The sequence below is a fragment of the Rhinoraja longicauda genome, chromosome 9 (assembly GCF_053455715.1).
Source record: "Rhinoraja longicauda isolate Sanriku21f chromosome 9, sRhiLon1.1, whole genome shotgun sequence".
NCBI lineage: Eukaryota > Metazoa > Chordata > Chondrichthyes > Rajiformes > Arhynchobatidae > Rhinoraja > Rhinoraja longicauda.
The window spans coordinates 59225029-59240603 of record NC_135961.1 but is presented as its reverse complement, the minus strand read 5'-3'; the positions used below and the strand labels follow the sequence as shown (position 1 = coordinate 59240603).

General features: G+C 40.0%; 1 protein-coding gene across 2 annotated transcripts in view; it reads right to left on the bottom strand.

The window, feature by feature from the left end:
* Positions 1–15575, bottom strand: part of xrn2 (5'-3' exoribonuclease 2) — a 78025-nt gene that overhangs the window by 28774 nt on the left and 33676 nt on the right. For both annotated transcript variants that reach the window (XM_078405600.1, XM_078405601.1), the window contains exons 15-20: positions 13783–13929; positions 8217–8326; positions 5840–5975; positions 5258–5365; positions 4558–4647; positions 735–807 (exon numbers count right to left, since the gene is read on the bottom strand). In XM_078405600.1, coding sequence (XP_078261726.1) covers positions 735–807; positions 4558–4647; positions 5258–5365; positions 5840–5975; positions 8217–8326; positions 13783–13929 — 664 coding nt within the window. The remainder of the gene's footprint in view (positions 1–734; positions 808–4557; positions 4648–5257; positions 5366–5839; positions 5976–8216; positions 8327–13782; positions 13930–15575) is intronic.

Below are 15575 nucleotides of genomic sequence, written 5' to 3'. Positions count from 1 at the left end.
GAGTCTGCAGGAAAGCTTACTTAACACACAAAAGCCAATAAGGGCTATTATGACTGTTTAGATTGACATTCCATTCACTGCTATTATGACCTTGTATTCATAGCCTCTCATTGTGGTCTTGCCTGCTAGTAATAATATTTTCTCTGCACCTACCTTTCCATAACCCTGAAGACCTCCATTAATCCTCCTTTTAGGTGCAATCTCCAGTTCTGACACCATACTGGAAATCATTTTTGACCTTCTCCTGTGCCTCCATTTTATAATATGGAGATCTAAATTGTTCACTGTCCTCGTTAAATAATACCTATTTTCCTTATTAACTTTGAAACATAAAAAATCTAGCTCTGTACTCAGGAGTTCAATATTTCTTTCTAACCTGAATATTAATAGAAAATAAAAAATACAATCTGATTATAACACAAGATAGAAATAACAGGAATCCTACCATCTGACTCATACTTATTCATGTTACTAATGACAGCCAAAATTACCCACTCATTGTTGATCCTTGTTCAGCTCCTGAATCATAATGTAGTCAAATTGCTTCCTGCACAAGACATCCTTTTTCACATCTACTTCCACTTTTAATTTGTACACTGGGTTTTACATATCCTACTGCTTGTACATATAAATTCCTGAAAAAATACAATTGTCTACAATCCTGATTTAAAACTAATAACAGGAGAAACACATTAGGATTTGAGGGAATATTCATGGAAAGTCAAAAATCATACCTTGCCAAGCAAATTTCTTTCCATTTAAATCAAGTGCAAAATCATCAGGATAGAAGTCAATGATTGAAGAGTCCTGTAAAATAAAATGTGCATTTTCAGCTGTATTCTGGGCAATCTCAGTCCATACAAAAACAACCAGACATTTATCTCCAAAAAGCTGGATTTGTGCTTTATGTAGGTTACCACAAACAACTCCAAAGTTCAGTTTGTAAAGAATTACAACATATATATTCTTATTAATTTCCATCCATTTTTCAAGTAGTAAACAAAGATAGGCATTTGAAAAGGCTATTTATATTCAACTCCATTCTCATTAATGTGCATTAACTCCAGCTTTACCATTTGTGTGAAAATTAAGTGACTAAGAAATGGAAATTAAAATTAGTCACATTTTGTATTTAAAAATTAACAGTTCCACTAACATAGAAAATAGGTGCAGGAGTAGGCCATTCAGCCATTCGAGCCTGCACCGCCATTCAATATGATCATGGCTGATCATCCAGCTCAGTAGCCTGTACCTGCCTTCTCTCCATACCCCCTGATCCCTCTAGCCATAAGGGCCACATCTAACTCCCTCTTAAATATAGCCAATGAACTGGCCTCAACTACCTTCTGTGGCAGAGAATTCCACAGACTCACCACTCTCTGTGTAAAGAAATGTTTTCTCATCTCGGTCCTAAAAGACTTCCCCCTTATCCTTAAGCTGTGACCCCTGGTTCTGGACTTCCCCAACATCGGGAACAATCTACACTTCCATCTACACTCTACACTTCCATCCCCCACAAGGATGGTCTCGAAGCCCTCCGTTTCTTCCTCGACCGTAGAACCAGCCAATCCCCATCGACCAACACTCTCCTCCGCCTAGCAGAGCTGGTTCTTACCCTCAACAACTTCTCCTTTGACTCCTCCCACTTCCTCCAAACCAGAGGCGTAGCTATGGGCACTCGCATGGGCCCTAGCTACGCCTGCCTCTTTGTCGGGTACGTCGAACAATCCCTGTTCCAGACGTACACTGGCCCCATCCCCGAACTCTACCTCCGCTACATCGACGACTGCATTGGTGCTACCTCTTGCACCCATGCAGAACTCACTGACTTTATACACTTCACCTCCAATTTCCATCCTGCCCTTAAATATACCTGGACTATCTCTGACATCTCCCTCCCGTTTCTGGACCTCACCATCTCCATCACAGGAGAAAAATTAGTGACGGACATTTATTACAAGCCCACCGACTCGCACAGCTATCTGGACTACACTTCTTCCCACCCGGTCCCCTGCAAAAAGTCTATCCCCTACTCCCAATTCCTCCGTCTACGCCGCATCTGTGCCCGGGATGAGGTGTTTCAGACTAGGGCTTCCGAGATGTCCTCGTTTTTCAGAAAACGGGGCTTCCCCTCCTCCATTATAGATGAGGCTCTCACTAGGGTCTCTTCTACATCCCGCAGCTCCGCTCTTGCTCCCCATCCCCCCACTCGCAACAAGGACAGGATCCCCCTCGTTCTCACCTTCCACCCCACCAGCCAGCGGATCCAACATATCATCCACCAACATTTCCGTCACCTACAACAGGACCCCACCACTGGCCATATCTTCCCATCCCCTCCCCTCTCTGCATTCCGCAGAGACCGTTCCCTCCGCAACTCCCTGGTCCACTCGTCCCTTCCTACCCAAACCACCCTAACCCCGGGCACTTTCCCTTGCAACCGCACGAGATGCAACACCTGTCCCTTTACCTCCCCCCTCAACTCCATCAAAGGACCCAAACATTCTTTCCAGGTGAGACAGAGGTTCACCTGCACCTCCTCCAACCTCATCTATTGCATCCGCTGCTCTAGATGTCAACTCATCTATATCGGCGAAACCAAGCGCAGGCTCGGCGATCGCTTCGCTGAACACCTGCGCTCGGTCCGCATTAACGCCACTGATCTCCCGGTGGCCCAGCACTTCAACTCCCCCTCCCATTCCCAGTCTGACCTCTCTGTCATGGGCCTCCTCCAGTGCCATAGTGAGGCCCGCCGGAAATTGGAGGAGCAGCACCTCATATTTCGCCTGGGCAGTTTGCGGCCCGGTGGTATGAACGTTGACTTCTCCAACTTCAGATAGCTCCTCTGTCCCTCCCTTCCCCTCCTCCTTCCCAGATCTCCCTCTATCTTCCTGTCTCCACCTATATCCTTCCTTTGTCCCACCCCCGACATCAGTCTGAAGAAGGGTCTCGACCCGAAACGTCACCCATTCCTTCTCTCCCGAGATGCTGCCTGACCTGCTGAGTTACTCCAGCATTTTGTGAATAAATCGATTTGTACCAGCATCTGCAGCTATTTTCTTATACTCGGGAACAATCTTCCCGCATCTAGCCTCTCCAACCCCTTAAGAATTTTATATGTTTCAATAAGATCCCCCCTCAGTCTTCTAAATTCCAGCGAGTATAAGCCTAGTCTATCCAGTCTTTCTTCATATGAAAGTCATGCCATCCCAGGGATCAATCTGGTGAACCTTCTCTGTACTCCCTCTAAGGCTAGAATGTCTTTCCTCAGATTAGGAGACCAAAACTGTACACAATACTCCAGGTGCGGTCTCACCAAGGCCCTGTACAACTGCAGCAGAACCTCCCTGCTCCTATACTCAAATCCTCTTGCTATGAATGCTAACATTGTGAGATAGGAAATTATCTGAATTATTACATTAAACACACTAGGTTTTAAACTTTTGAAGCAGGCATATCTATACAGTTAGATGCTAAGTGGTATGGATAGTCCATAGAAATGATGGGAAGATGTTTTATTTTGTACATGATTTAAATTTTCTTAAACATTGAATTCTTTATCAAATCAATTTCAAATCTTTTAATACCTTGGTTAAATGCAGTAACTCATCAAAACCTGATTTCAACATTCGTCTGAGAGTACTGACACAATAAATATATTAACATATGTGTTACCTAAACTCTTCTCACAATGTACTAGTTATCCTATTTCTGGCTGACTTAAATAATTACTACATTACCATCCATGCGGAGGTAAGTTACTGAACTAATAAACCACAGACCAGGATTGACAATTCAACTCGAGCAGGGATTGGCAAAGGACTCTAGAAGCACCAGACAATAATTTAAATCTCAAAGCAGTAAGGGAGTTTAATTTAAGCACAATTTAAAAATCTAGAATAAACAGCTTATATTAATAATGGCAACCATGTGAGTACCAAATTGTCAGAAACTTGTCATTGTCATTCAGGAAGGAAAATCTGCAGACTTCCTGCAGCCTGATACAGCCTGTGTGTGACCCTAAACTTTGAAGCAAGGTGTGTGTTCACTGAGATGACCCACTAAACCAAGAAAGTGTCAACACAAGGTTTATCACTGCCAACTCGAGCAGGATTCTTGATTAGTACGGGTGTCGGGGGTTATGGGGAGAAGGCAGGAGGATAGGGTTGAGAGGGGAAGATAGATTAGCCATGATTGAATGGCAGGGCAGACGATGTGTCAAATGGCCTAATTCTGCTCCTAGAACTTATGAGCTTATGATTGGCAAAGGACTCCAGAAGCACCAGCCACATCCTGTAAAGTTAAAAAAATAACATAACTGACGGAGAACAAAAATTGGCCACAGAATTGAAAGATTAGTCATTGAAAATGGATATTTAGGAAATTGTTGAAAGATATTCAATATTAGAAATAATTGAAATGATAAATGGATGGAAACTTTAAAATAATTTCCATCAACACTAAATGAAGTGGCGTTAATTTTATGACAATAACTTGCAGATCAGATGTTTTTAACACCAGTCTTCCACAAAGGTTAACATTTTTTATATAACTCACTGGATCTTCCATCAGGACCCGCCAGGTCTTTGGGAGGAAGTTACCACTTGCAGCAGGAAAGACTCCCATTAATTGTTCCAGCGGTTTGAACTGCAAACAAAATTTCAAATATGTTCACATTATTCAAAATTAAGAATAAAACTTCTACTGTCACTGACAAAAAAGCAGAAGTATGCAAAGAAGTGAGCTTACATGACCAAAAATGGTTCTATTATCTATTTGGTAAACACGCAAATAGCTTGCAGTTTGAAAGGTTGCACCGTCAGATTAACAATAGTTTACTTTGAGTTTGGCTGAACACCATCTGTCCTATGTAGAGTATTTTCAATAAGTCACGAGGAACAAAGTAAGCATCTATTTCTTGCATCCAAATGCTCAAGACCATTTCAGCCTGCTGTGGTAGACCATTAGGCCTGGCTAGTAATGGGAATTCTGGATTCACAGACAACAAACACCAGAAATCGTCATTGCAGTTTGCACTGGGAATTGTACAACCTAAACCTGCCCTATTTTTTAAAATATCAATGCAAAAAAATGCCCTCAAGTCACATAATGGATTATCCACATACCTATAGTTTTCATTAACTTTTACACCAAGGGTGCAAAGTCACCAAGAGGCAACACGCTATTTTATGTTACAGAAAAGCAATCCAAGTGCAGTATGTTTGTGCCGAATGTTAATTATACGGCAGATTCTCACCGGCCGTGATCCTTTTTCAAACGTGGAAGGCAAATCCTTAATGTCTGAGAAGTCTGAAGCAAATGGCGCATAGTGGAACGGGTAGAACCATTTCCAGGAAGCACATCCCTGCAAATCGAATGCACCTTTATGTTAATTCCCTTTCGTTTAATGATCTTAAAAATTAGAGGCAATTTACCTCAGGTACAAAGATATTTGTATTTAGATTTTTAATCACAAGGATGGACATTCTGAGCTACTCATGCAATACACATAGCAGACAAAATGGACGGTTCTTCTGCAAGCTCTAATCTATACCTCCAACAAAAAACTAGTAAACTCTTAATGACTACTAATGCATTTTCATCTGGCTGAATAACTCTCAGGATGCTTTGAAATGTCTTCTTCGCCTCCACCTGCTATTTGCAAGAGGGTGCTGCACAGCATGCCTTTTCTTAAATAAAAACTTGGGCTCACGGATTCTTGATTGTGAATTTCAGTAAAATGGGAAATATTTCAAAATACACTCACTTAAAAAAGACATTTGGAATCTGCTGTAATATTACTTCAATAAATAGATCAGAAGCAAAAAATCGTACATACCTGATAATAATATTGAAGAACCCAACACAAACCTTCAACATACGACTCTACAACTTTTCTGCGGAATATTTCATCAGAAGCATCAACATCAAACTTTCTTTTATAGTAACGTTGCTTCCAACCCTCTTCCCACAACCTGCAAAATAAAATTTAAAATTGTTATTATTACTAGCAAAAGTGTGATATAACTGAACTGCTTGCTTAGACTCTTTGTAAGGCCCTTAAGAGTGAACTATATTGGTGCAACATTGGAGTCATATTTAGAAGAGAATGAATAAGATAAGCATGCTTCTTGAACTTGCATCGGAAACATGAGATTAATCATAACTTTTCCTTGGATTTTTAAACAAATATAATTTCATAAACAAAATTCAAATTCACAAACTGGCTTGGTAGGATATCAAAATGCACTTTAAAAACCATACTAAATAAAAAGGAAAATGAAGGCATACTCAAGCCTGTTCCATCATTCAAGACTTTAGATGAACTTTTACATCATTACTTTCCTGACATTGAGTCCAAGAAATTGTATTAGCCTTTCTGCAGCACAGAATTTAAGAAATCTATGACATGAATCTGTATATTGGCAAATCCTCACTTGTTTGGTCAATTCGGCCATTACTCCTCCAGCAATACCCACCATGGTATGTACAGTAGTATTGGTAGGTTAAAGCAAAGCCCTGCAATAATTTCTTGTTTAGCTAAAGCAGTTAAAGCTAAAGGTAGAACTTAAAAACATGACTGAAAAAAACCACAGACTTATGAAAAGGCAAGATTTTGAATGAAATATCAACGCACTGAATCTCTTGGGTACTTTCAAGATTGAGGTGAATTTAATGAAAACAAATTTAATACGAGTCAGAAAGTCAGAATGCAAGTCAAAACTAAATCTATGTAAAGTTTCATCTTGCTTCCGCAGAGCTCTGAGCAAGACTTCAGTCATCATTCCAAAATTCCAGTTATGCAGTGCTAATGGCCGTTTCCTACAATTCTAAGATTTTTTTGTTCATGCAGCAAAAATACTGAAGGAAGCAAAAAATGTTTTCCCCTCGTCAAAAATATGAAGCCTGCTTCAAAGCAGAATTTTCCCCACCCACATGGGAAATTCCTCATTACCTGGAGTGCCCATATTATTTGCTATCAAGCTCTCTTTATTTTTAGGCACAGGCATATGAATCCAACTCATTGAACACCTAAAGAAAAAGACCAAGCATAAGCAAAACAAACCCAGTTCTAAAAGCACTGAACAAAATGGAATTATCTTCAAACCAACATATTTAATACCTAACAAAAACACTAAAAGCTTGATGCAGTACAAAATCTTGGCATTTTAATTGGTACCACACCACTGCCCTAACCCTAGTAATGCTAAACAAATCACTCATTGTTCTGCCAGGCAGGGTTTGGGTGGCCATTTGTAAACTAACCAATTATTGAAGTTTTTGTTAAATGCACTGAAATAATACAAAGTGATATATGGATACATAATTCTTCTAGCATTGACAATCTAGAAAGCCAGAGACGAAATTCAGGTCATGGAAGTTAAGAGACAATATAGACAATGTTTCCTGAATAATTGTCATCCAATTTATTTTGACATCTACACCGGGTTTAAGAGTAGATATAGAAGCTCAAAGCTCACCATTGGAACTGGATAACAAGCATGACAGCTTGCTTTGAACAACAGAACACCTTCATTCCACAGCAGTGCGCCTTTAATCGCATGCATTATCATGATTTTATGAGGATGCACACGGCTTGGATGTGCAGTGTATAAAGAGTTGACATGACACAGAATTACAATTACTACAGATGCTAGAATCCAAATGTAAAGTAAGACTTCAGTATAAATTGACACTATTTTCTATCTACTAATGCTTTGAGAAAATTAGTTTATTCTAAAAACACTCTTATTCCCAAGGGCCAATCTTAGACAAACATTCAACTTTAAAAAGTATTTCTCACATCACAACCGCCATTATAGATTTTACAGTATTAAGCTGACATAATACAATGTTAAGCACTGCAAATGAACAGAACTACTTGGTATCCACACATGCTTTCAGTTTATATAATCACATATTCATAAAATGGTGATATGTCGACCTAATTTGTAGTTTGATCTCTGTGGGAGAAAGAACTTTTAATTGAACAACTACTTGCATACTAATTTCACTGCACAGAATCAATAGCTCCAACGTCTCAAAGTACTTTGCTCTGCATTCCCATCCTTTCCATATTAATTAGTGCTCAACAAATGGAAAAGCAGTGATGGAGAGATTATGGCATTAGCTACTTCAAATTAAGCGGTACTAATTAGTGTCTATTTTGGGAATATATTGAATGGTTAAACAAGGCAACCACAGGATAAACTAACCTGATATTATCTGCTGGTTCATCATCATCGTCCTCATTATCGCCATTTTTCCTCTTCATTCCTAGTGGAACTGGGCTCCCATCCGAATTTGAACTGCTTTGCGTTGAAGTCTAGAAAATTAAAATGGAACAGATTTTAATAATGGTTTTGCAAAAGTTAATATCCGAGTCAAACAAATTTAACTTAGCATAGGATTTGCTGCAATGATACAGGAGTTCTACGTAATTCTCAATAGTGGTGGGGGAACACCTCAGGTCAAAAAGAGGACCCGAGACAGTTTTGGCAAATAAGATGAAAAGGAGAATCGAAAGGGATGCTTCAACTATACAATGGGCAATAGAGTACCAAGGGAGAGGAAAAACGCCCTTTAAAAATCAATGAGATCATGTATGTATGGAACCACAGGAGATCAGCTTGATCACTAAACAAATATTTAGTCACAAAATGCTGGAGTAACTCAGCAGGTCAGGCAGCATCTCGGGAGAGAAGGAATGGGTGACGTTTCGGGTCGAGACCCTTCTTAGTGTTTGAATTTATCTTGGAGACATGGATGCTTGGGAAGTCAGTGAATTTGATAGCAATATCTTAAAGAGTCCACATAATGTGGTGCTGGAGGTCTTAACACAGAGATTGATAAATGCCCAAGACCTGATCAAGTATATCCTTGGACATTGTGAGCAGCAAGGGAAGAAATTACAGGGACGCTGGCAGAGATATTTATATCATTAATAGCCGAGAGTGAGGTGCCGGATGTTGGGAGGGTGCTTTTTAAATATAAAGGCTCTAAAGAAAAAGGGCTAGTGAGCTAACATTAGTGGTGGAAACACTATTTTTGTTAAACAGCCCCAGAGCAGAGGATTTACATGAGAGCACAGCTTTAAGGTGAGAGTTAACAGATTTAAAGGCGATCAGAGGGCAAACCTTTTCCAAACAAAGGGTTCATATGTAATGAGCTGCCAGAGATGGCTACAATTACAATAATATTTAAAAAACACTTGGGACAGGTACGTGGATAGGAAAGGTTTGAAGGGATATGGGCCAGGCACAAGAAGGACGAGTTCTCTTAAGGGTCTTGTTTGCCACATACAAGTTGGGCACAAGGGCTCGTTTCTATGCTGTAGACCTCTTATGACGAATGAAGAGCCATTATCATGGTGACAGACAACCATTCTGAAATGCAAGGGAAATTCACAGACTTGAACTGTGCTGAACAAAACTGGAAATTATTATGCTGAGGACTTGTGTTCCTCTCATTTCAATAGTCATTTATTTGTCACATACACATAAATGTGCAGTGAAATAAAAAATTACCCGCAGTAGACATCCAGGAACACAACAAAAGCCCCCTGAGGCAAGTTACTACACAGGGAGATGGAAAGCAAGTCTACCTCTACTTAGTTCTTTACTTCTGCAAAGGAAAATGTCAAATCAAATTAATATTAATTGTGTACTGCTAGCCTGTATTATAGAATATCAATTTGCCTGGCCTTTAGGGCCAGCATATAGAACAAAATCTACATTCAGGTAGAACACCCTAAGCCCTGCAAATTAAGACAACTTTAGTAGATTAAGAACAAAGTTGAAGACAACACTGTCTAATCAATGTTCAGTTAACAGCAGTTCTCCCCATTTTATGGTCAAGATAGGAGTGAAGAGCACATGCAGTTTATCTATATGAATGGAGAACAAAGCAATGAAAGTACCCAAGATACACACAAAATGCTGGAGTAACTCAGCAGGTCAGACAGCATCTCTGGAGAAAAGGAAAATGTTTCGGGTCGAGACTCTTCTTCAGTCTGAAGGGTCTCGACCCGTAAAGTCACCTATTCCTTTTCTCCAGAGTTGACCCGCTGAGTTGCTCCTGCATTTTGTGTCTATATTCAGTATAAAGCATCAGCTGCAGTTTTTTCCTACAACATTAAAGTACCCAAATGTATATAAAATTCCCCTTTCCATTATGATTTCCCAAAGGTTTGAGAGAGATTAATACAAAATAAATCTCTGAATTTCTTGTAATAGGTATCTGTTATAAGATGTGCTTCCAAAGATATCCACATTTTATCAATAACCAAGAATGACTTTTCACGCTCAATCGACCCCCCCCCCCAGCAGAATCCCAATCAGATTTCAGGAAGGGAAGCAAAATACGGAAGTGCAACAAAGGGAGTGTTCAAAACAGGACATAGGCTATTTCAGTACTCATTATCTGGGCTGACCCATTTTTAATCTCTCTCGTTTTATTTTTTACACAGTGCACGACAATAATACTTTGAATGTTTCAACTGTCATGACAACATCCCACAATGAAACTCAAAAATTACTGTTGCCAGGTTTAAATACACCTGACTTAATCTCTCTCGAGATTATAGCAATCCTAAAAGTGTTATTTTTTTCCTTTAAGCAATGAATATTCAAATAACCATGTCTCTTTAATTTCACCCAAAAAATAAACTATTGGAGGAACTCAGCAGTCGGACAGCATCTGTGGAGTGAAATCAATAGACATTTCAAGGGGTTGTTGAAGAAGGGTCCTAATCCAAAACACTGCATGTCCATTTTCTTCCTGACCTGCTGATTTCCTCCAGCAGTTTATTTCCAGCATCTGTAGTCTCTTTTGTCTTCTTGATCTCTCTCCTTGTGATTATCCTCGTATCAGTTTGATTCTCTCATACACTGCCCTGACATGCTCATTAGGGTATAGCACCTAGAATTCAATGCTTTATCAACTGTGGCTATTGTTCTGTCACAAATTGATAAGACTGGTTCATTCAAGAATGGCTAATCTTTAGTTTTAGAGATACAGCGTGGAAACAAGCCCTTTGGCCCACCAGGTTCGCGCCAACCTGCGATCACCAAAGTTTATCCTACACACTAGGGCTAATTTACAGAAGCCAATTAACCTACAAAGGTGCAGGTCTTTGGAGTGGGACAGGAAGCCAGAGCATCCAGAGAAAACTCTTGTGGTCACAGGGAGAACATACAAACTCCACACAGACAGCATCCGTGGTCAGGATCGAACCCGGGTCTCTGGTGTTGTAAGAGATCAATTCCACCGCCACGTTACTGTACCACTCCTATTAGACAATAGGTGCAGGAGTAGGCCATTCGAGCCAGCACCACCATTCAATATGATCATGGCTGATCATTCTCAATCAGTACCCCGTTCCTGCCTTTTCCCCATACCCTCTGACTCCGCTATCCTTAAGAGCTCTATCCAGCTCTCTCTTGAATGCATTCAGAGAATTGGCCTCCACTGCCTTCTGAGGCAGTGAATTCTACAGATTTACAACTCTCTGACTGAAAAAGTTTTTCCTCATCTCCGTTCTAAATGGCCTACCCCTTATTCTTAAACTGTGGCCCCTGGTTCTGGACTCCCCCAACATTGGGAACATGTTTCCTGCCTCTAACGTGTCCAACCCCTTAATAATCTTATATGTTTCGATAAGATCCCCTCTCATCCTTCTAAATTCAAGTGTATACAAGCCTAGCCGTTCCAGTCTTTCAACATATGACAGTCCCGCCATTCTGGGAATTAACCTATTAAACCTTCGCTGCACGCCCTCAATAGCAAGAATATCCTTCCTCAAATTTGGGGACCAAAACTGCACACAGTACTCCAGGTGCAGTCTCACTAGGGCCCTATACAACTGCAGAAGGACCTCTTTGCTCCTATACTCAGCTCCTCTTGTTATGAAGGCCAACATTCCATTGGCTTTCTTCACTGCCTGCTGTACCTGCTTGCTTCCTTTCAGTGACTGATGCACTAGGACACCCAGATCTCGTTGTACGTCCCCTTTTCCTAACTTGACACCATTCAGATAATAATCTGCCTTCTTATTCTTACCACCAAAGTGGATAACCTCACACTTATCCACATTAAACTGCATCTGCCATGCATCCGCCCACTCACACAACCTGTCCAAGTCACCCTGCAACCTCATAGCATCTTTCTCACAGCTCACACTACCACCCAGCTTTGTATCATCTGCAAATTTGCTAATGGTACTTTTAATCCCTTCATCCAAGTCATTAATGTATATTGTAAATAGCTGCGGTCCCAGTACAGAGCCTTGCAGTACCCCACTGGCCACTTCCTGCCATTCCGAAAGGGACCCGTATATAGCCACTCTTTGCTTTCTGTCTGTCAACCAATTTTCTCTCCATGTCAGTACCCTACCCCCAATACCATGTGCTCTAATTTTGCCCACTAATCTCCTATGTGGGACCTTGTCGAAGGCTTTCTGAAAGTCGAGGTACACCACATCCACCGGCTCTCCCCTGTCAATTTTCCTAGTTACATCCTCAAAAAATTCCAGAAGATTAGTCAAGCATGATTTCCCCTTCGTAAATCCATGCTGACTCGGAACGATCCTGTTACTGCTATCCAAATGCTCTGCAATTTCGTCTTTTACCTCTACCTAACCATTTTTAAGAGGGAAGAAAAACAACACAAAAGAAAAAATTGCAAAAGGAAGTAAATTCTAGCTCATAAATTAGTGAAAATGTTAACTTTGGGCTCATTAGTAACATTTTTTTCCAAATGGAAAAAGCTATAAAACAAAACCAACTCATTATGTTATTGCCAAGATTATCAAGATACCGTATCAAAAATCTTTTGAAGGGCATAAATTCCATTTTCTCCTCATCTACCAATCATTGTATCCAGTAAGAATTCCAACAGAATTGCAAAGCATTTTCTTCCAAAGCTAAACCAATGCAAACTTGATTTTCAAAGCAATTTTCTTGAGTCTCAAATCGTTTCCTTTTCCATGGAAAATGTCAAGATAATGCCTTTTCAGGCAACCATTTGAAAACTGGGAATCAATAGTCAATAAGTTTCACCATTTTTTCCCACCCTTCTTTCATGTTCTTGAATTCCTTTCAGATGGGTCTGTAGCTTTTTATATTTGTTCATTGTCATTTTACCAAAGCTCATTCTTCTCTCCATAAATCCAGATGAATCTAACACATGAGAATCTAGTCTTTTAGAGCCACTGCTTCATACGCATTTGCTTCTCATGATCATTTGAGCAGCAAGCCATGAGGAAGCTACTGAATTTTCAATGCAACTGCTGTAGCAACCCATGTCTCTCGAGTGTTTGATAAAAAAAACCCATTCAGATCAATTTCAAAACTGCTTGGACAGACAGGCCGATTCTCTCACTTAATCATCTGACACTGGAAAACATGGATGTAGCCAAAGAATGGACAGACATCAGTTAATCCAGATCTCACCCAAGTCAACAAACCCACAAAGCTGAGAGTGCACTTGTCACAAAAACACAAAATAATCTTTCTAGAATGTTTTTTATTAAATAACAGTGGGCAGTGAACTAAAGCGACAAATTCAAGAACATAAATATAAGTCTCCACTAAACAATACCCCCAGTTGAGGCCACAAAATATGTTCAAGAACTGCAGCATCTTAGTTAATAGTGCAGCAAATAGTTAAAATCATTCTTTTGATATAAAGGCTATTACTTTAATAGGTGATAAAACTCTATTTGAACATCCGATCACCATTCAAAATATTTGCTTTTGTTCCTAATGCCTATCATAATCTCACCCTATTTTGTTGATCTCTACTCTGTACTCTCATTTCATAGGCCGTCTGTCTTGGACTCTGAACGGCCTGAGGTTTACTTCCGCCACTTCGCTGGCCCAAAGGTTGTGGAGCAAGCTGTCCACCTGGAATAAAGGATGGTGCATCGGTCTGATGAAAGAAAAAAGTAATAGATAGAGCATTGATTAAAAAAAAGTAAAAAACTACAACAAACCAGCAATCAACACAATTTCAAGATAAGCAGAATGCAACAGAATCACAAAGCACACCCAAATTCCCATAAGACTGCAAAAGGTCGATCAGCAGGTTCAGTTCCCCCAAAGAAAAGACAATCATGCAAGAAGCACATTCAGAGGGGCAGACAGATCAGACCAATATCAACCAACTTTAAGAAGCAATCTTGTACCATAACCTGTAACAAATCTATAATGGAATGCACATTTTCCCAGATATTACATAGAAAATAGGTGCAGGAGTGGGCCATTCGGCCCTTCGAGCCAGCACCACCATTCAACATGCCCATGGACTGATCATCCAAAATCAGTACCCCGTTCCTGCGTTCTCCCCATATCCCTTGTTGCCGTTAGCCCCAAGAGCTATATCCAACTCTCTCTTAAATACATCCAGTGAATTAGCCTCCACTGCCCTCTGTGGCAGAGAATTTCACAAATTCACAACTCTCTGGGTGAAAATGTTTTTCCTCATTTCAGTCCTAAATGACCTATCCCTTATTCTTAAACTGTGACCCCTGGTTCTGGGCTCCCCCAACATCGGGATCATTTTTTCCTGCATCTAGCCTGTCCAATCCCTGAATAATTTAATATGTTTCTGTAAGATCCCATCTCATCCTTCTATATTCCAGTGAATATAAGCCCAGTCGATCCATTCTTTCATTATATATCAGTCCCGCCATCCCGGGAATTAACCTGGTGAACCTAAGCTGCACTCCCTCAATAGCAAGAATTTCCTTCCTCAAATTAGGAGGCCAAAACTGCACACAATACTCCAGGTGTGGTCTCACCACCCTGTGCAACTACAGTTGGACCTCTTTGCTCCTACACACAAATCCTATCGCAATGAATTCTGCATTCACAGTAAATTTATGGAAACCAAGGTATTCCAAGGACTTTCATAAGCCACTGGTAGCCTGAAAAAACATATATTGATCAAAAGTGACAGAGAAGGGGTTCCCAGAACTTGACACCATTTCATAATTTTTGAAATATTGCCCAGGCTTTCAGAAACGTACAAAAATGTGTTCGGTCTTCTTAAATACACGAAATTTAAGAAAATATTTTCATGGAGTTAATAAGTTCAAGAAATACAAAGAGGTGCAAATAAAAGGAAGAAGGGAAAGAGTTTGAAGAAATGCAGCAACATGGTAAGTAAACTATATAAAATTAGAATTCAGAGGATTAAGACCAACACAGATCAACTGGGATGAGCTGCACATTCTCATACTGTTCCATTTATCTCTCAAACATAAAACAGAAAATTCTGAATAGGTATCCCAAAGGTAAACAGCATGTCCAAACCCCCAAAAAGCTATTAGCTAACCCAACTGCCACGAGAGGAAATCAGCTCATCTGAAAAGATGACCGTTTCTGAACCACTCATGCTCAATAAAATTGCAAATACTCAATATAGCTATTAACTTCTGATTTAGCTCAATGTACATTATACCAATATTCATCAATGTAAATTAACCAATAATTGTAGACCATATTTCTGAAAATGTTATATGTTTTACTAGCTCCCAAACAAAGCTCAAGCAATAAGGCAATTATCCTTCTCTT